Source organism: Helicoverpa armigera, chromosome 15 (genome assembly GCF_030705265.1).
Source record: "Helicoverpa armigera isolate CAAS_96S chromosome 15, ASM3070526v1, whole genome shotgun sequence".
NCBI lineage: Eukaryota > Metazoa > Arthropoda > Insecta > Lepidoptera > Noctuidae > Helicoverpa > Helicoverpa armigera.
In genome coordinates, this window is record NC_087134.1 from 3,304,829 (window position 1) to 3,326,891 (window position 22,063).

A 22,063-nucleotide genomic window follows, 5' to 3' on the forward strand; every position below is an offset into this window, starting at 1 on the left:
ATCTTATGATAAGCTGATAGTATTACAAGCGAACTGAATTCGATTCTGATTTAATTGTTGTTTTTAAACAAGGAAACAGCTAAAATCTTTATGGTAAGGACGTTCAATTCAATATTGGTGTAAATTTGTACCTATGTACTTTCTAAGTATATCTTGGACACCAATGGCTGATAAAAAGGTGAAGCAAAACATCTTGAGGAAACCTGGACTTTAAAGTCTGAAATCACCAACCCTTAATTAGATTAATGCTCAACCCGTCTCCGTGTGAGAGGAGGCCTGTGCCCAGCTGTGGTGGGACGATGAAAAGGCTGTAACACTATTGGTGAAAGTGTTTATGAGTCACTATCTTTCAGAGCGAACATCAGCTGGGGAAACGCATTGGTAAAGAATAACAGACAACGTATGTGATGACTGAATGTCCCTCAGACTTTCCCCGAGTTTGGAAGAGGCCTTTGACCACTAGTGGATATTTTTAGCTTGTGACGACGACGAGAAACAAAAGATGGTTGCATGTATAAGATCAAGAACATGCCCTAAGTTTGAATCATTGACCTAAGAATTGTTTTTTAAAAGCAATCGATAACTTCCTAAATGAGGTCTTATTTCACAACCAAAAAATCCAATTCGACTGGATTTTCCTCGAGGGATGGTACGATGGTCGATAAAAAAACAACACTATTCAACAATGATTTATCAACTGTCTGACTTATTAATTACAACTTAGTTTAGTCATTAAGTAGGTACGAATAATACTCAAATTAAAAAAATCAGAACACGTGGACTAATCAGATTCACCTGATAAATGTCCTTATCGGAAGATTAGGATAAGCACAACTAGATATATAATAAAGTTATTGTAATTAATGGCAGTTTATTTGTTGAGCAACTAAATAAACAGGTGAGTAAGAAAATGCTCTTTAAAAACAATATTCCCTCGTGATATTATTTTTTTTGCGTGAGTGATAAGAGTTGATTTGGGTATTTCCAAAAAGTTTTATCGATGCTCAACGAACTTTGATTTTTTAAATACTAGAGATTATGTAATTTATTTCTTCTTAGCATCCTCTTTTCACCATTTTCTTATTTTCGAACTAGTTCTCTTAAGCTTTTTCATAGTTTCCAGAACAAATGATATTGAGGAGCCCCATAATCTAATACCTAACGAAATAAATCAATTACAAAACAATTGCCCTATTTGGATATAGATAAGATTTGGTTTCAAGAACTCGCGCTAAGCCTTTTCGTAATCTGAACGAAAAACAATGACGTTAACTGGACTTAAAAACATGGTTTTCTGTTTTTAGAAAAATGAAGCTCCTACTGGTACTAGCTCTCGCCGCCGTGGCCGTGGCCAGCCCACTGGTCAAGCCCGTCGTCTTGCCCGAGGCTCCTCTGCCCGCTGTGGAGGCAGAGGCCTACGTGCCCATGGTTGAGCCCGTCTCTTTCATGCCTCTCTACATTCCCAATGAGGTGGTCGAGGCTCTTAAACTGGCTGACGCCCAAGGTGTTTTCGACGCCATGGCCGAAAACGCTGTTGAAGACATCGCCCCTGAAGCCGTGAACTTCGTCGATTTCGTCGCTGAGGAGGTCGCTGCCCCCGCCGCTGAGGAGATCATCCCCGAGCCCGTTAACTTCGTGGACATCGCCGAAAACGCTGACGTCGCTGAGGAAGAAGTTGCTGCCCCTCTTGCCGAGGAGATCGTTCCCGAACCCGTCAACTTCGTAGACTTCTCTGAGAACGCTGCTGAGGAGGAGGTCGCTGCCCCTGCTGCTGAGGAGATCATCCCCGAACCAGTTAACTTTGTTGACGTCACCGAAAACTCTGACGTCGCCCAAGAGGAGGTTGCTGCCCCTCTTCTCGAGGAGATCATCCCCGAACCCGTCAACTTCGTTGATTTCTCCGAGAACGCTGCTGAGGAGGTCGCCCCATTCGCCGAGAATGCCGATGAAGTCAGTGTCGTACACGTCATCGAATACGTTGAATTGTCCGACGCCGCCGAGGAGGAGGTCGCTGCCCCCGCTGCTGAGGAGATCGTCCCTGAGCCCGTCAACTTTGTCGACGTCGCCGAAAACGCTGACGTCGCTGAAGAAGAAGTTGCTGCCCCTCTTGCCGAGGAGATCATCCCCGAACCCGTCAACTTTGTTGACTTCGCCGAGAATGCCGCTGAGGAGGTCGCCGCCCCTCTTGCTGAGGAAATCATTCCTGAAGCCGTAAAAGTTGTCGAGATTGCCGAGGACATCTTCGATGTTGCCCCCGCCGCCGAGGAGTCTGTTGCCGACGATGCCGTCAGAGTAGTCGACTTCGCCCCCGTGAGGTACCCCGGCAAGGTCTACGACAACCCCATGCTCCGTTAATTTGCCAATACTCAGTTGGAAAACCTTAATTTCTAAAATGTACCAATAATTTTTACAACATGTTTTTTATTTCTCGCTGTACACAATCTCATAAATATATTAAATTTTTATGAATTTTATAAAACAATTATTTTTATCAGGATTCAATTTCAGAATAAAAACACAAGTAACATCTGAAAAATTGTACCTCTCTATCTCTGTCTCTTAAATAATTTCCTTTTACCCTATCTTCTAAGTACCCACTTAGAAAGAAGACCAGAAAGGTGTTACCGTCATATCATAAAGGTATTGCTATTGTTTCTCTCATATCTGATCCATAACCTACGTAAAGCTCAAGGTGTAAATCACGGTAAACTGGAGTTTTTTTATGACAAAGCTGACTGTAGGCACGTGTAGTGACGTATGATCTACCGCTGCTGACTAGTAATTTCAATATAAGCAATATCACCTCACCTTGTTTACCAATATTACCAATCCTTGGTAATTCCGATGATGTGGCTGTTGTTAAGATAAACCATCGATTAATTATTATAATCTTACAAACGTACAAATAAGAACATTATTAATCGAAGTGATAAGCTCTTAAATACCTACTTAATGATTTTAATCCACCTCAATGTACGTGAATTAGGCATATTTTAAGATGAAATCTCATTCTTATAATTTCAGATCCCGTTACTCTCATGGCGCTTAAAAATGGGAGACTTTCATTTGTGATAAAATTGTAATTTTCAATTAAGTATTTAATTAATTACATGTAAGATACGGCATCAAAACTTCCGTCGTTGGCAGTAGCGGCGTAAAGGGGGGGCGGAGGGGGCGGTCCGCCCCTGGTGCCACGTCTTGGGGGGTGCCATCTCGGTCGGCACATATCTGCACGACCAGGATGGCGCGGGCAGAAGGGACGAGTCACTGAGGGTGCCATTCTAATCTGCAAAGCCTAGGTTCACTACCAGTCACTGCACGCTATTGAAATTTTAAACAAAACGACAACAGTGCGTGCAAGACGACGAGACGGCACTGAGAGGGGTGCCAGTCCGGCTGTCATCCCTCTCTGTATAGTTTATTTTTGTTTTTATCTTGAAAAAATCAGCTCGCTCCGCTCGCGGTTTTTTCACCATTTCTAATTTATACCTCAATCTAACAAAAAGTTAAAGCACTGAAGTAGTAAAAACAACTGACGCTCTACGCTGACGATTTCTAAGCTGTTTCGGAGTTGGAGGACTTTTGTGTCCCAAAACTCAAAAAATTTCGCGCTCGCTGCGCTCGCAGCTTTTTGGGCTTTCAACTGGTTCTTCTTAAAACATGTTTGACTATTATGGTGTTCCAAGACTAAAAAATTTCGCGCTCGCTGCGCTCGCGCTTTTCACTTAACAGTGGCTTTCCTTAGATATCACTGCATCTCAAAAATCTAAAATTTTGCGCTCGCTACGCTCGCGGCTTCTCTTTGTATTGTTTTTTTTTCACACTTGTTTGAGTACTTTTGAGTCCCGAAACTAAACAAATTTTGCGCTTGCTACTTCTCCACTTTACGGCGGTTTCTTTTAAACTCATTATGGTACTTTAATGTTCCAAAACTCAAAAATTTCGCTGCGCTCGCGGCTTTTTCTCTTGGCACTGGTTTTTATAAAACATGTTTGTGTTCTTTTATGTCCCAAAATTCAACAATTACGGGCTCGCTTCGCTAGCACTTTATAAGTTTGCAATGATCTGTCAGGTTAGTTAGGTTAGGGTGTAGGTTTCTTCATGATAAACCTAGCAAAAAGCACCATGAATGACTTCTACAAGATTTTCAAGTACTTTCATTTTCAATTTTAGTTATTTATTTATTTACTTATCTATTTATTTATTTAATTTACATGGGAAACCTACAGCTAAAGAAAATAAACTAAGAACAGTATGGTAAACGGACAGCTAGTCGGACAGTCGAGTAGTCCGTGATTATTTTGGGGGGTGCTCAATAGGTAGTTCGCCCCGGGTGCCACCCGATGCTACGCCGCCACTGGTCGTTGGTGACGATGTACGAAATATACATATTCTATGTGTGAGAGAAATAGAATAGAATGTTTTCTCTTTGAAATTAGTGGCGTGTCAGTATTCTGCCGTTTTATTTTCCTTTATTAATTATTGTTTTTGTTTTGAATAGATGTAGAGAAGTGGGATAAACAAATGAATTCATTGATTTATCACAACATTAAAACAACAAACATTCATTTTCACAAATGTATTAACAATCTAAACTTATCTACTTATATTTACATAACAACTACATTATTTATTTCAGTACATAATCTTCTGGGTAGTCCATGACTTTAGGATAGGTTTTGGTGATCTCCTCCGGAATATGATCAAGCCTGGTAGGTACAAGCCGTAATTGACGGATCTGATTGGTCACATTTTGTAAAATATCTTCGGGCACTTTTTCACCTGGGTAAATGAACAGTCTCTCCATAGTGTGGCGCCTTTGGAGGTTGCCTTTCATTGCTCTGTATACTGCTTTTTTGACAATCTGAAACGAAACATGAAGTTTGAAATTAATAATGTTGTGGAGATTGTGAGGAGATTACTGGTAAGTGGCTCCCGCACATGGGTGGAACAGTTTAACAGACTATGAACTGAAATGGTTGACCATCTATGTTATAAGAAGTTCCTCCATGTTTTGGAAATCATGTTATATTGTGGTTCCTGGCTGCCAATTGTACCACCTTTGCCAGCTGTTATGGGTAGACAGTAGCAAAATGGGACAACAATTCAGTAACGGATAACAAGTTGCCTAGGTAATTGAGTCGCTGAGGTCAAATAGGTAATCAATTCATGTAAAACAGCAACCCAGCTACATCGAGAGAGACTGGATGCTATCCCTCAATATGAATTTAACAATTTGAAGTAGATAAATAATAGTTTATAATCAGTTTGTGATACAAAGCAAAAATAATTTTATAGTGATCATAACATAACATAAACGTAAAGATAAAGTATGAAACAGTTACAGACCATCGTAGGATCCTTATTATGTAGCTCCCATGCTAAAGTCCACGAAGCACCGCCAGGGTACCCAGTGTGGTGGAAATATGCTCTCTTACGCCAGTCATCGCCTCTCAAAGCAATGTCCCGGCTGTTGATACACACTACTACATCCCCACAGTCGTTCATAGGGTGGTAAATAGGCTTATGTAAACCCATCAAATATTTCTTAATAACGTTAGCAGAGTCGTACGGGTCCTGCCATTTGCAGTCAAATATGTGCCAAGTACGAGCAAAAGTGGCCCATTGCTGAAAATAATGTTGTTTTTGTGAGGTTATTTTTTGTTATGATAATGATTATCAGAAATAATAAGTGATTTTCGGGTGGAATAAGGGAAATTTTTATGTAAATAGTGTCTATGAATATTACCTGCACTCTTTTAGCAGCAGACATGGTTTTTATAAGGGATTTATATTAAAATCTTGGGAAAAATCTATTACCTAGATTTTTAAATTATAGGTTATATTTTTATGTCACTGTCAAAATGTTCTTCATTGACAGGTTTTGATTCGTTCAGAAATATTTCAATACGTGAATAGGGTATTACATGCATTTTTGAAATATATCTTAAATAAATTCTTTAGTCTTAATATATCTCTAAAAAATTAAAAATATTTTTTTTTCTCACGTTATGTACGAATATAAATTAATAACGCGAAAACGCGGCACACAACGGACGCCATGATTGTTTTTTGGTCATGACGTCATTACGTTAGTAAAAAACTACAGCTGTCAGTAATACATATTTTGATATGTATTGAAAATTTTAACTGACACTTTTGTTTAGGTACTACCGTAATGACGTCATTAGCATGGCGGCGACATTTCGTAGTGTTCAAAGACAGATAAAAAAACCTAAAAACTTTAAACTGCAATAAAAAATATATTTATGTACCTTACGAAGTGAAACTAACATTTCCCGATTGCTTTTCCTCTAAACAATCATTGTAATACACTTTTAATTTTTTTCTCATCTAGACTAAAATACCCTATTGGACCCGAGCTGTCGTCGCTGCAACATTCCGTAGGCAAACGCAATGTGAGACTGCACCGCAGACGTGACAGCGTCTCTAAACGCAAGATTCCACTGGTTTGCGGCACTGAGGCGTAAACATGTTTCTGCTGGTCAACTTGCTCTTAAAAATAGTAACAAACGCGCGAACATTCGTAAAATGTCCGCGAAATGCCTTTGCAATAGAAGGAACGAACAAGCTAACAGAGTGGGCTAGATTCAAAGCGTACATTGTTCACGTTAAAGATTTTTCCTTCGAGACAACTTGGTTTCTCTTATTGTTCCAGTTACCCATTACAGCAAGATAAAATAAAACGACCATAAACCATCATAAAATAATATTTATTTATCCAAATCAATATTATGGCATAAAATTATAGTTACACTATCTTACATTTTAAATGTGTAAAAAATACTATTCTGTAGTCTTTTCGTCGAGATGGAGATCCTTTCTTAAGGTGTAGGCAGAAACATGCATCATGTATTTTTCATTCTTGAGGAAGTTCTCTATGGCTTGGTCGCGGACATCCTCCCAGGCATAGAGGTCCCGGTAAAGAGGTCGCACGTACTTCATGCGGCCCTGGCTGTTCACGAAGTTGAATACTTCGTTCAGTTTGGTGTCGTCTCTGCTTCTTACGCACAATCTCAACCACCTGGAAATAAGACAAAAATATTTTTATTTGGACACTTAATAACCTTTATTATGGAATAAACTTAATTTACATCCTTCAACAAAAAATTAGGGCTTGCAGATTTCAGTTCGCATCAAAAAACATCTTAATAAAAAAAGTATAATTTTCAAATTAGTTGATTAATTTGCATTTTTCGAACGTCAAATTACCGAAAGTTCGCAAAATGCTAATCCTTAATTGTTTTGTATGTGACTCCTCACTTGAATATTTATTAATTTACACACAAACTCACCTATACAAAATCTCAGTGTTCTTATTCCCGCTAATCTTGTACTCCTTGCCAATAGCCGCGAGCCTGTCCAAGGGTAGCGCCGGTCTATCGATCAACTGTTGCAGCATATGTATCATTTGATGCGGAGTGAACGTCGCCACGTCATCGCTGGATATTGTCGAGTTCAGGTCATCGATCTTCACGACCAGAGCGGATATCGCTTTCGTCATTGTTGTGTCGTAGCTGAGAAATGATAAAGAAGGTTTTATATATTTTTTTTTGTTTGGGTAACAAAATAGTGGTGCGGTGTTACTTAGTTGAAAAGTAGAATAATTATATGTTGACATTTTTAGGATATTTATAGGGATTTTAATTATGTATGCTATTAAATGTAATGACATATGTTTGCGGTTTTTCTACTTTTCCGTCAAGGAAATTAAAGCACATTTCCATTGAACTATTTATGATACAATGTTTCTAGCCTAATAGTTGTGACGCACTCAAAATAATGTTGTCTATTTTCCTATTTCAATAAAGATAACGCATTCATTAAAATAATTAATTCCAAAATAGGTTTACAGTCCACTCTTTTCCATACATTTTTCCCCTTTATAATTATAGTACTAAAATTAACAAGTATTTTGTGCTTACTCTGGAATAATAGGCGGCATACCGCTCTTGTATAGCCAAGTTTCCCAGTCCACCTTCTTCAGAGCCTCATTGTCCTTGAAATAGTCCAGTAAATATGCCTTAAACTGGTCGGTGTCCAGGGATTTCTTGCTGAACTTCGCCAGGTACGACCGGAGGAAATCGTCGAACACTTCTGTAGAAGGAAAAGTGTGGGTTTAGAAGTGATAAAATAATGAATAGTAGCTTAGTTACTATTTGATATGATGGTAACTATAATAATAGTATATGTTAGGTATACTATTTTGCTGTGATTAAAACTTCAACAAGATTGTCCAGTACATTGTTGTAAAGTGTAGAAATGGATGGTTAAAGTAAATATTGATGAGCAATGTTCCATTTATACTTGCAGTGTTAGAACTGTCAATTAATGATTCTTCTTTATTTTGTTAAAATTAAGTCTCATTCATCTGGAAACGAATGGAACTCTCTAGAACCATTATGACGGCAAGACATTCAAACATTAAACTCACCAGGGCCGCCAGCCAGTCTCTCCAAATAAATCAAGAACAGAGACCCTTTTTCATATGGAACTGTCGAAAACGCATCATCAGGGTGAACACCATTTAAGTCTACGACCAGCCTGGTCAACGGATTCGTAGGACCCAACTCATCATTGATCTAGAACAGAAGTATTAGTTGAGAAACTTACCGGGACCTCCTGCCGTGTCTTCTAAGTAGCGTAGAAAGAGGGACCCCTTTTCGTAAGGTACGCGCGAGAATGCGTCGTCTGGGTGGATCCCTTTTAAGTCTACTACCAGGTGGGTGAAAGGGCTAGAACTGCCGAAGACTTCGACCTGGAATTTTCGCGTGTTCATGTCAATATATTGGAATAAAGAGACCAAAAGTTTTTGTGAGTTGAAGGGGTTAGTTTAAAGAGATCCACCCAGATATAAAATAAATGATTGAAAAAATAGGCAAGATCATCTAAGAATCGGGCTACAAACTAACAACAATATTATATATTATCTATCTGCAATAACGTTAAGGATACATAGTATTTAATGCATGCACGTTAAGCAACCTATATACTTACATAAGACTAAATAAATCTAAAAATCATCAAAAGAGTAAAAAAAATTAAAAAGAAACATTAAAAGCGAGCAATAGTCCATAAAATTGTTAAAATCTCAAGAATTAAGAAGCATGCAATTCAAAGTCTACTTCAAACTCACCGCTTCATTCAGCTCTTGTAGGCCCAACAAGCTATGGAAGTCTCTGCTCCTCTTGGCCTCAGCTGTATCATTAATGAGTGAGGCTCCGACCTTCCTCTCCAAGAACACGGTAAAACCCTCGTTCAGCCAGAAGTGCTCGAAGTTCCTGTTCGTCACCAAGTTTCCTGTCCAACTGTGCATTATTTCGTGGACTATGACATCGGCTTGACTCCTGTCACCTGCCTGTAAAATAATCATGTTTCTTAGTTTTTTCATGAGTATATTGTAGCATTATTGTAGTTTTGCATGCTTCATAAATGTTGGATTAATAAGTAAATGGTGAATAAAGTAACGCAAGTTTTTTTTTGCCATGAACTTATAATAATGATTTTGCCTTCTCGAATCGAATTCTATTGCGATATCAGTATTAGTCATAATCGTACAGTACAGTATCGTTAGTGATCAGTATAATCTATTCAATCATTGCAAACCGTAAAAAATATTTACAAAGCTTAGCAAAAATTGGCGTTAAGATTTTTTGATAAGTAGTCCGTGATGCATCAATGCATATGAAACAATGTATTGGTTTTATCTTATCAAATCAAAATCTAATCACGCCATTCATTTTTTAATTATGAATTACACTATTGTACTATGTCACAGCGATGGCAATGAGATTGTAACTATAAGATTCGATATCGATATTTTTGTCGATATAAATCGATGATTACAATACTATTTAGACGAGAGTAAATCCCTTTTGGAACATAATTAAATTACATGTCATTTCCATCCTACCATACTATAATTTATTTTTGACCATTTTCAAATGACAATTAAAATATTTAACCAATTTTCCTCTAATATGTCTGCACTTACCAGTAGTGTTGGGGTGACAAAAGTTAAGCAGGGGTTCTCCATGCCACCGTAAGGGAAGGAAGGTGGCAACACCAGCAGATCATACTGAGTCCACTCGTATTTCCCGCAGAGTTTCTCCGCAGCTTGGAGATACTTCTCAGTCTCCGCGAACTCCCACGCACTGCGCTCGATCTCTTCCTTCTCTGACCATACCATTGACCTGCAATGGATGTACAAGTGACATTACCAACCGGAATGATGTTGTAAATTAAACTCTATGGAAAAATGTGTCCATCCACTATTTCGGAATGTTTTTTTTTCGACAAAATGGGCTCTACAGATTAATAAATAGAATCTTATCGATTAAAATAATTTAATTATATGCAAAATACACCAATCTCGATGATAATAAGAAAGCGAAGGACAGCTCACCCTGCCTCTTTCCTATCCCCTTCATTTTCGTGATCCATTAGAATCCACAATGAAAATAATTTAATCAAACTAGGCTGGAAATGGGCACTTGAACTCACCTAGGTCCCAAAGTCCTAGACTCCAACACACCCACAGCTAAGGCCACTAAATACGACGGCAACGGCATCGGCTGTCGGAACGTCGTCTTGTTGTTCTTGACTCCAGCGCGTAACGCACTCATTAGGACAGTGAACTCTTCGGGAGCGGTCACTTCGGCGTCGTACGTGAACTTGACGGCCGGGGTATCTTGGCAGGGAAGGATTGAGCGGGCGTGGATTGGCTGTGCAAGAGAAATATTGAAATCAGATAAATGTTTGAAACTTGAAACGACTGTTTTCCTTAAAACGGCTGTTTTAAGAAATCTTGACGTATGTCATCGGTGACCTAAGGGAAAAAACTTAATTTTATTTAAACAACTATTAACTACGAATTTTCGCGTTTAATGTTCAATAGAAAGTTGTCTTAAGAGTTAGTAAAAATCGGCATTATTGTACGGACGTTATAGGTTCCTGGGATTTAAATCTAGGATGAGCTCAGCTTTTTATGTGGCTTTTCCTTACATATTTTTTAGTGCCAATCAGCAGAGAAGGCTAGTTCTTTTAATGTGATTCATGGGACGTGTTTAAAAGGCGTGTTAAATAAAAAATTGAACTCAATAATCTCTTTATTACAATATATTCCATTAAAGCATTTTTTTATTATATTCGCTTTCATAGTTTTTCATGTGCCTGGTCAGTTAGAATCTTGATTTTATCAAGCGATAAATAAGAAAATTCATGAAAGTCTAACCATTGCGATATTTTATGCAGCATGTCTGGCTACAATAAAGTTACAAAGTTAACTATCAATTGTTTTGAAATGTTGTTATTTAATATTATTATTTATGACCTATAGTTACAACGCAGGGTATGAATATAGATTGTATATCTGTTGCTATTTATGTGTTTGCATAAAAAAAGGTATTCCCCTTCGTTATATGATAAGGAGGCCAGATGGCAATTGGATACTTGGCCAAGCTGCATCTGGTTAGTAATTTGACACCACATCCAATTAAAAAATGGATGGAGATATGCTTAGATTTTTCCGGCATACCTTCTTACCTAGATTATGCGGATCAAAAAACATGAAATGCATGTGAGAAATCAAGTCAAGATACCTTTATTTACAGGGTGCATTGGCCCATAGATTAAATCCTTCGTTAGTACTATGGCAATGACATGATGCTAAATACCTTCTATGTATACCAATGTATCAGATATTGACACTAACCTGACATTGACTGAATAAGTAGGGGTGCTTTTTGCCCGACGTTTGCTCCGGGTCCAGCCATTGCAAGGCGGAGGCTTGCGGATGCGTGCTGTATTTAATCGTAACAGATAATCTGAAAGAAAAGAAAGGTAATTAATTAAGGACTGTACAGCTTATACATATTATAAGGAAATATATTTTTACAACTACATATAAGTCTAATTAAACTAGAAAATACTAACACTACCTATACCTACTAATACGTTTCTGAACTACTAATTGACGAAGGTAAAGACTGGAGTTCTTAGTTCTGATAAATACAATATTTAAGAGAATATTCTAAAATCAAGAAGAATAACTTATGATCCAATTTAATCATAATACAAATCGCTGCATTCTTATTAAAAAAACCGAATAAACGCGGCCACAATTCCAAAAACATATCACTATTTCTAAGTCATTCAACCCTTTAAAAGTCACGTTTTCATATCCACAGAGCGTCCAGTCTTTACCAGGCTCTGCTAACCTAGTATATTCATCATATCTGGACTCATTTGTTCCACGGCATCTACCCCCCAAACTGGTAGGTGTCATTGCACTAGGCCCACTGGAAATCGTAGAAGTAGTCTCATCAGAACCCGAAGTAGTCTCACTAGTATTAGTAGTTCCTTCAGAACTTTCCACATTGGTCCCTTTATACTTGTACATTTGTGAAGGTACTTGGGCCGAAGAACATTTGTCGCAAACGTTTTTGCAAACGGTATTACAGTATTGGCATTCTTCAGTCGATAATTTGCTTCGACAGGCGGTACCATCTTTTCTTTCCAAAGAAAAATATATTAGGTTACTGAAGGTTTTTAAAGAGAAGAAAAATGCTTCTTTTGAATTATCATTAAGTTAAGGATGATCCTAATAAGTAAAAATTATATTATGTAACTGAAATAAGAACTAGAACTCCAGCTGACCTTCTCAAGAAGTATTTCATAAATTATTATTGCAAGTGTTTGTTTGTTTCAGTGTTTATTTGTTTGAAGGGCTACTAGACCACAGGCCGGCCTCAGCGTTCTTAAAATGACGTGTAAAAGTGATGTAATGTCCAACTTGCAAAATAAACAATTTCATTTCATTTCAGGAACTGCTAGCTAGACCGATTCGAAAAAAATATTGCGGTGTTAGATATCCCATTAACTATTTATCCGGGTTCGTGGCGTAGTTCCCACGGCATGCAGATATTTCTAAAAATGTCCTGACGACCTAAATTTTCAAACACAACATAATATTTATAAAGAAAATATAAAAGAAATATTAAGTCATCTACAGTCACCATTTATACGCAATAATAAGTACGGATGACTGTCACAGTCGCACGCGCAGTAAATTAGAAAACATTAATCGATTTTCGCATGATAATCAGGAATTAATAAAAGGCTAATTTGTTCCATCCATCTATGTCACGGTTATAATAATGTACATGTTTCTTGTTACTAAGAATAATTATTAACAGTTAAAAAAAAAAACAAAAATAGCTTTTATAAATGCACTACAACTATGTATGAGTACGCGCGTGCGAGTGTCTGTTTCTGTGTTTGTGTGTGTGTGTGAAGAAGAGAGAAAGGCCTATGAAATATTTGCAACAAACGACAGTTAACATAACAAGGATAAAATCAAAATAAATAAAATGTAAACTTACTTTTCCCCTGCAGCCTGTTGCTTGCCTAACAGTATAGTGAGCTTGGAACCCATGTTGGGTACATTTTCGCCCAGTTTGTACTGTAGTGGGGAGCCATCTTCAGACTCTATTGACTCGATCTTAAGGTTACTGGCGTCTAAGATCTGAAATATAATATGTTGATTTAATTCTACGGTATAAAGTAAACCTATGGTCTAGACTCGCTAAGTTATGGAAAAGACAACTACATTGGGATTTTTTCAATTTAATTTAGGGAAAGATTTTCTTCGGGACGCGGATGAAACCGCGGGCGGGAGTTAGTATCAAAATATTAGACTACAGATAAAACATTATTTTGATTTGGAAGTCTATTTCCTTAATCTTGCTCGATCTCTCTTTTAAGAATTGACTGACATATCAATACTTGTGGCTGTAAACTATTATCTGAACTGATACTAAAATACCTATTATCTCAGTTTGCCTTGTCCCATTATCCATCCATAGATGTGGATATCAAAAAAAATAAAATAAATCTAACTTGTTGTACTTTGTAGTACTGATCAGTTTCAAATATTATTTAGCTGAAGAGTTTGTTCGTGTGAACGCGCTAATCTAGCGTCTCAGGAACTACAGGACCGATTCATAAATTAATTCAATGTTATCGAGTAAGGCTTCTTTTTATCTAGCTAGGTGCACATAAAAGTTCCCATGGGACTAAAAGCGCAGGCGAAATCAGGTAATAACGTTAAAATGTATAAAAGTAGTGTGTGTGTGCTGTAGCTTACCAAATCGTTGATGTCAGTCAAGACATCGAAGTCCAACTTTGCTTGACCGCTCAGCACATGCTTTTCAAAATCAACGTTTAGATTCAACGATATGTGTCTTATAATCGCCTTCTCTGTAACAATGTTAAGATTTATATAAGATCTCTATAGCAATTTATAATATAAGTCAACAAATATTTAAGGTATGGTTTTTAGAAGAAAAAAAAATATCTTCGTTACTATGTACCTAGTTAATAAACAAATAATAAAGAGACATTTGTTTATTGTGGATCAAAAAAGGTTATCACATAGATGACAGTCAGTGAAACATTCTTTTATCATTCAAAGAATGCTTTAACAGAAAGTATGTACCTAAGTACCTATTATTTCAATTTCTCTGACAAAGTTCTCATTAATAACACAATCTACATTCCCACTTCAAATAATTCGATTATCAAAGCTTATTTGTTCTTAATTTAAAAAGCTTCTTAATTTAAAAAACTCACCAGGTCTCGAATACGAAGAAGGATCAAGTGGACTCAAGGCACCCATAGCTCTGGTTTGACTAAAACACAGAACAATAACGAAACATGATAGTAAAGCACGTATTATTTTAGCCATTGTTTACACGTCCACTCGCGTCTACGGTACAAACGCGATTGACACAAAATCATTGATATTGAATAGCCTTAACTGAACTAGATTATAAAGATTAGAAAGTGAGCCTTCGTGAATAGCGGGTGGGCGAAATACAGCGCATGCGTCTAGGGTTATTAACTTTAGATGCTTGATAAGCTCCGTTATTTAATCTGAAATTAGCTTAAATTATGTAAATACTAGATTCGGCAAGCGGTTTGTCAAGCGTGCGGCAAACCATTCCACGCACAGGGATAAATAGATAAATTGGCTATCAAATAATGTGGTCCAGTAGCTCCTGAGATTGAGCTTGTTCAAATGAGTCTTATAATATTAGTTGAGCCACCAGAAACTAATATCAGAATGGAGCAGAATAATATTTATTTTGAGCTCATTATTTCGTCCACTCGCTGCCTGCGAAAAAGGAGATCCGCACACGAAGCAAGAATCATCGCAGCACTAAGTACTTATTAGATAGTACCTACCCAACTTATTATTACAAAATTTTTGGACATAAAAGAAAATAAATAAATACATACGAGCACACAAGTACTGAAACACGACTTTTCAAGCTTTGTGAACCGACCTCCTCATCCGCCAACATTGTTCTTATTGTTATTTAAAATAAAACTGTTACAATATTTTTAATACAACTTTTCTTGAAAGAACTGTCACAACATTAGAAAATGACCTTGTTGACATTGTCAATTCTTTTTTCAGCTAAAGCCAAACTCTTTTGTGAAGTTTTTGTTTCTTGCCAGTTCTATTCTAAGGCAGTTTGTATACTTTCAATGATTTTATGTCAAGGAAGATTTAAAAAAAAGATAAGATAAGGAATTCTCACAAAAACTGCTACTAAGTAACAGTATATAACAGCTTTATGTAACCTCCTAGGCTCAGGGAATATCACTATTATATAATGTAATACCACCAGTAACAATACAGTACCAATACATGTAATTTAGGCTGCTTTGTGAAAGTTTCAGTGATTTTGGCCTGGTATTGGAAAATTGAGAAATCGCACAGTAATTTAAAGTTTCCTTATTATTTTAGGTTCAAGTGATGTTGTCTATTAAAGACTACAGACAGACTTAAGTGTCACTTAAGCGAGAAACGCAGGGTATTGTACATTTTCATGAATGTTGTTAAAAAAATTAACAACTATGACATATTATTAGCTACATTAATTCTGGCAAATGGGTTAAATCATTTGGGGTGAGACAAAAGACATAGTGTATGTACTATGTCTTTTGTTTAAATTAAGAGTAATTCAAACATTGTATTGTTTTGTTTGCATTGCATAAAAACAAAAATTATGCCTACTGATGGAATTAATTGTACTTATTGTAATATATGCTTTATTTGTATATTCACTTATAGATAGCTTATCAAGATAAATTACTATAATTTTTAATGTCTATTGCTAAGCCAGCAAAATGTTGATAATATGTTTTAAAAAAACTGATGTTTATTCGTTATATTTGGTAGTAAAACATGGGCAGGAGCGCCATAGCTATAGACCTACCATGTAGTGTTAAAAGCGTTCAACAATTAATTGAACTCTTGCTTGTTATAAAAGAAAGAAATGTATCAAAATAACTAGTACAGTTACCGGCACGGATGTCGGGCTCTCGGCGGAAGAGTGGGGATCGCTTTGCGCACCCGTACGCATAAGGCAATAAGGCAGTAAATCGCTTGTGCGCAGGTGAAGGTCAGGGCTCGACATCCGTGCCGGTAACTGTACACCTTGAATGTAGGTGCTAAGAATCTAGGTTATAGTGAATAACAATATTAAAACTTTACCTTTAATAAGGAATTAGGGCTGTTACTGAAACTGCGAATCGCAAATTGTTGGAACGGAATAGTACGTGAATAATGCCTTTGTATATGAAAACTATTTGCTAAGGTAATCCTACTTGACGCGGCACAATTTTAATTTACCTTAACGTTTAATTTCTTTCATCGCTCACGAGGTACAAATCTCTGAAATCTCAAATTCCTCCCTGTCGAATTTATGTATAAACATTGAGAAATATTTATATAAATTCGTAATAATGTCATTCAACTTAAAAAGTAAATGAAATGCTAATTGCTAAAGCTACTTCTTTAATAAAAGTTAAAGCTATCTCAAGCAAGCTACCTATATTATGGTTTATTGGCAGGGTGCAACAACTAAACGCTTACCTTTTTGGTTGCTTTGTTGACATCTCGGCACCCAAGTATTGGTTGATGTTTAGCAATTTGTATTTTAAAAAATGACTATTCTGGTTTAAGGGTTGTTTCGAAAGGACTGAACATGCTCTCGCCCTAGTACTTATGATATTATTCCGAAAATTTAATTGAAAAACCCGCGTGACTACTTTACCGGAAAGTGACATTTTGATTTTTTTAGTTTTTATGGCACAGATAACACTAATCCAAGAAATAAGTTAAAAAATCAATTTCGTTGTTGTATATTCACTAGTTTAAGAAGTTATAGTAAGTTCAACTCAGTCGTGCGCGCGGCCCTATGTGTGGGTAACCCTTGTACATATACAGTGACTTTGTGTGCGTGACAAGAGGTACAGTCGGGTACAAATACAGTTATTTAGGGGTTGTATACGGCTGTTTAAAGTACAGTTATTACGTAATTTAGTTTATTTATTTATAATGATTCTGTATCGCTACTTGAAAAATCAAATGATGAATTTTCGGATTCGCTACTTTCACCAATGTTAATTATAAATTCTGACTCCATGTCAAAATGTCTATAGTATTCTTCTTTTTCTTTTGTACATGTCGACAAGTATTACCCAACATCCCTTCATCAATTTGACTTAAACGTTCATTTATGAGTTTCATTATTTCCGTCTTATTTTAATCGACATTATGCGAAGCAATATAATTTTTTTAAATTCCCCACACATTTTGTTTCCATTATTATACTAAATAATAGGTCTTTTTACATTCTTAGTCCACACATTTATTTATTGTCCGCGTACCCCGAGCTAGAAAATATGTAAGGAGTATTTAATTCATCTTAGATATTTCACTTCATTTATTTCTTAGATACTGTCAATGTCAATTTGAAAAGCCGTATGAGAAAATAATGATAAACTGTAAAATTTAATAATAAAAAGCTTTGAATGTTGTTTCATTTTTTTGAAACGCTACCTGACTCCTTAAAACATTTTCTCCGTGAAGAACTAGACATTTTCGTAAACGACTGTACCCATAACAAAAAGCGATGAGAACACGTCATGCTCGGACGACGTCACTGTCACACGAATGAAAGTTGTATATTTACAAGCCGACGCACACATAGGGCCGCGCGCAAATCTGAGTTGAACTATCTATAAGAATTGTGAATCTTTCTATATTTAACATTTGGAGATTAGATTTCACTCAGAGATTTAGACGTTTTTAATTCTTGACTTTTTTAGGCATGACATGTCAAACTGTCATGTCATAAATAGCTGTCTGTCATCATTGACTGTCAACAAATTCCGCCTCCTCTATCGAACAGCGACGGATGTATGTCGGTCATTTGTTCGGTTTTGTTTAATATTTACTGTTCTGTTGTTCATACAAAATACTGTTATAGTTACTGAAGTGTAAAATTAATGTTATAAAGTAGTGTTCCTAATAATCATATTGTGAAGTGCAAATGTGTTTGTGAATATGTTGTCGAGATTTCACCATTATCACGGATCAAATATTATTTTGTTTGAGGATAATACTGTTGCATACAGAAAAGCTAGTTTTGCTCATGGCTTAACTTTTAGCGAGAAGCCCCTGCTGCCAGGGGAAATATTTCTGGTAGAAATCGAGAAAACTGAACGAGGTTGGAGTGGTCATATGCGATTAGGACTAACATTGCTCGATCCTCAGACGGCAGCACTGGGCGATAAAGGATTGCCACAGTACGCCCTTCCTGATCTTGCTAACACTGGTATGTCATGGATCTTTCCTATTTCAAAATCTCAGAACAATGTTCTTGTAGAGCTTGTGAATCAAGTAGCCAGTGGGCGGCGGGAGAATGAGCCTCGCGTGTCGGTACTCGGTGACGGACATGTAGTGAAGACACCGCGCGGCTATGTATCTAAAATGGTCCTTAGGCCTCAAACGCTGTCACACAATGGCACCCCTCAGGGCATATTACCGATGGACGCTGGCAGTCGCATAGGTGTTATGTTTGTACCATGTGCCAAAGTGAGCAAAGATGAACCAGATTTAGCTGAGATGCATTTTATCATAAATGGTGAGGACCAGGGGCCTTGCACTAAGGCTATCCCATACACGAGGGGGCCACTGCATGCTGTAGTTGATGTCTATGGCACTACAAAACAAGTGAAGATTGTACAGCTATATGGAGGTGAGTCTCCTGTCTTATTCTGTTACTCTTATAAACTCTTTGGTCAATATTTAACTTTTTTTATATTTACAAAGTAATTGAATTCATAATTTTAACTCATATTTGCTGTTAGAGAAAGTAGTCCAATTCATGCAAGTTTTTTTCATGACTATTAAAATATAATTTATTTATTTATTTATTTCAGTGAAAACACTGCAAAGTGTGTGCAGAGATGCGATCCTGCAGTATGTGAATAATGGTTCTATAAAGGCATTACCGCTACCAAAGTGTTTAAAAGACTTTTTACTTTCATAGAGTTTGGCTTAAAGCAATGCGTGAAGGTTTGACAATAAGCTGTTGAACAACTGTTTCTTTGAAAAACAATGACTGGGTGATATTCTAACTATGTATTTAAATTTTATATATCCTTCTAATTTAGACATATTGGAAATTGTGTGTGAAAACTGGTAACAAGTGAGGGTGCACTTTGCAAAAATTAATGTCTCTTAAAACTAAACAATTATGTTGTATTTTTAACTAAAATATATTAATTTCTGTTACTGTTTCATAGTTCAAATTGGATGATAAAAAAAAAACTGACTAAACGTTTTTCACAACCATAGACAAGTAGATAGCTACCTATTGTATTCAAAAAGTTTGTATAATTAATAGTTCCTGATGATTAAATTAAATGTTTAATTCATCAATGTAAATATGATTCATGTAAATCTTGGTATGAAGACTGAGAACTGTATATTATGAAAATTATTTTTTTCCCATGCAATAGACTTAAAAAATGATTTTTTTGGTTTGGTTATTTTTTTAATTTGTTTGCAGAACACTAAATCTATGGCACAACAGCATGACTATGCATAACTTGTTTAACTTATTGTTTCACATCGCCAAACTGAAATTATAATTACATTTTATTACACACTCGTGCTATTGACATAATTGTTTGTTTTAAAATTAATTGATTTGTGTAAATGAATATTTTTTTTAATATACAGATTATTAATATTATTCAATAATTGGAAGTATGTATGTATGTATGTAAGACACTAGACATAAAAAAGAATATGTACCAGTGATTTGTAATATGTGCAAATATAATTTGTACAAGTGAATTAGAGCAAGTCATCATTATTTATTGAATTATAGTTTTGATAAAATGCTTTCCAAGTGATTTTTATTGAAAAGTTGTGAATAATTAGGATGCATACTGCAGTTAAGTTTTTATGAATTAAATCTTAGTCTTTAGTCTCACGGTTATGCTTATTTGTTTCTTAAGGTTTATGTTACGCAATAATGTGCAGAAGCAATATGGTATAGTTCTCGCCAATCTTCTTGGCGGCTCACAACTAAATTCCGGGCACTAGTACTCGCAGGTAGCTTGCCATCTGCTGATACCCAATGATTTTCTGCACAGCGACATGCAAAGTTCCGAGTCGCCATAAAGATTGGCGAAAACTGTAACAAATCACTGGTTAAAATAGTTTTGATCTGAAAGTAGTCTAGTTAAGGTAACCACTGTTTAAACTGACCTAGGCTAGATAATATACACTGTTAAATACTCCATGGACAACCAAGTAATATTATAAATGTGAACTGCAAAAACAATTATTTTATATAAAACTAAGAATCTTTATAATAAAAACTTAATACAGATACCTATTGAGTCTGGTACAAAATGAGTCATATTAAAATGATAACACAATCAAATGAGTTGGATTCAAGTTTAAAATTTCATTTGATCTCTATGTTCTCAGTTTAGGTAAGACTGCACTCATATATTTTTTTTATAACATCAAGTACCCATCAAACTCGAGCTTTGATTACACTAACTAACTAAGCCAAGTAACGTAAAAAACTGATTAATCCTAGAAGAGTGACCCCTACACGATTAATTGAATTGCGCATTATTAATTACAATAAAAATATTCTGCAATAAAAGTTTTTGTTGCTAAAAATCATTGCGTAATCTTCAATTTTACACAATTTGTAATATTGCGCAATTTTATTGATCGTCTCGGCTGTCCCTAGGATGGGCTTTCTTGCAGATACGTAAATATTTGTTGACTGTCTTGTAAATAAGGTTCTTTAATAGGAAAATCAAGTTTGGTTGGTAATGTGAAATATGTGATTTTTTTCCCCTCTATTATATATTTTTGTTGTGATACCATTGTATATTTTTATTTTCATTCCATCATAAGTGATTAGAGTAACAATGTTTCATGTTGCGACATTTCGATTGATATTTTATATAAAAATGGCTGTACATTATATTTCGCCATGTGGATTTGAAGAAGGAGCCGAGGTAGATGAGAATTGCAATTATGTGCCAAAAGGCTAATTAGGCTGCCACACTTTAATGTTGTATAAAATTATTTAAAGAAAATGCTTAGTCGAAGAGTGCTTTCAGGCAAGCGTATTATATTATTTGGCATAGGTATTCGCTTGCGATGAATATTTCAGTCTCAAATCGTCCTAACAAGAGCACCAGTGCGGCTATATAAAGCCGGGCATGTATCATTTGCCATCATAATATGGTTTTTGTCCATCATAATATGGAGCAAATCGGAAGCGTCCGCAACTTGATACGATACGGTGATCGGATCGGGCAAATGATACATGTCTGGACCCGCCTTTAGACTGTAACATATATCTGCTCAGCCACATTTATACTTGGTCTGTTGCGTCTGTTTCATTTTTAAGAGGGGTCGTATCCTGAAATCTTTATAAAAGATGTCGAAAAAATTGTAAATATTAGAAATCTCTAGAATGTAGTAGATTCTTATGGAAATTGTTTAAATGTACTTAGTTAATGTAATCCCAAAAAGACGAAGTCTTTATCACGCTTGTCTACGTCGGCTCCTTAATGGTAGCTATGAAATTTTTATTATTTCAATAAAATTATTTTGCCTATCCATGATTGATATTTTTATTAA

At 36.1% G+C, this 22,063-nt stretch overlaps 4 protein-coding genes across 5 annotated transcripts; 2 read left to right on the top strand and 2 right to left on the bottom strand.

The window, feature by feature from the left end:
- Positions 1 to 749: 749 nt before the first annotated feature.
- LOC110371291 (cardiomyopathy-associated protein 5) lies at positions 750 to 2,539 on the top strand. Its single transcript, XM_021327457.3, has 2 exons — positions 750 to 898; positions 1,305 to 2,539. Exon 2 carries the CDS (start codon positions 1,309 to 1,311, stop codon positions 2,353 to 2,355), a length of 1,047 nt encoding a protein of 348 aa, XP_021183132.3. The 5' UTR covers positions 750 to 898; positions 1,305 to 1,308; the 3' UTR covers positions 2,356 to 2,539.
- Positions 2,540 to 4,564: 2,025 nt separating this feature from the next.
- LOC110371256 (large ribosomal subunit protein uL13m) lies at positions 4,565 to 5,865 on the bottom strand. The gene is made up of 3 exons (XM_049845282.2): positions 5,750 to 5,865; positions 5,350 to 5,628; positions 4,565 to 4,864 (listed from the first exon to the last, which is right to left on the bottom strand). The coding sequence occupies exons 1-3, from the start codon at positions 5,771 to 5,773 to the stop codon at positions 4,631 to 4,633; spliced, it is 537 nt and encodes a 178-aa protein (XP_049701239.1). The 5' UTR covers positions 5,774 to 5,865; the 3' UTR covers positions 4,565 to 4,630.
- An 850-nt stretch (positions 5,866 to 6,715) lies between these two features.
- LOC110371230 (leukotriene A-4 hydrolase) lies at positions 6,716 to 17,160 on the bottom strand. Of its 2 annotated transcripts, none has more exons than XM_021327377.3 (12): positions 16,967 to 17,160; positions 14,653 to 14,711; positions 14,168 to 14,280; positions 13,404 to 13,546; positions 11,735 to 11,846; positions 10,525 to 10,745; positions 10,016 to 10,214; positions 9,158 to 9,379; positions 8,456 to 8,603; positions 7,947 to 8,118; positions 7,317 to 7,538; positions 6,716 to 7,045 (listed from the first exon to the last, which is right to left on the bottom strand). In XM_021327377.3, the coding sequence occupies exons 1-12, from the start codon at positions 17,158 to 17,160 to the stop codon at positions 6,808 to 6,810; spliced, it is 2,043 nt and encodes a 680-aa protein (XP_021183052.3). In that variant the 3' UTR covers positions 6,716 to 6,807. The 2 variants fall into 2 exon arrangements, with proteins under 2 accessions (XP_021183052.3, XP_021183053.3); XM_021327378.3 differs by lacking the exon at positions 8,456 to 8,603 and adding an exon at positions 8,635 to 8,779.
- On the top strand, positions 17,123 to 22,044 carry LOC110371231 (neuralized-like protein 2). Its single transcript, XM_064037983.1, has 3 exons — positions 17,123 to 17,260; positions 18,122 to 19,136; positions 19,321 to 22,044. Exons 2-3 carry the CDS (start codon positions 18,443 to 18,445, stop codon positions 19,428 to 19,430), a joined length of 804 nt encoding a protein of 267 aa, XP_063894053.1. The 5' UTR covers positions 17,123 to 17,260; positions 18,122 to 18,442; the 3' UTR covers positions 19,431 to 22,044.
- The last annotated feature ends 19 nt before the right edge of the window (positions 22,045 to 22,063 follow it).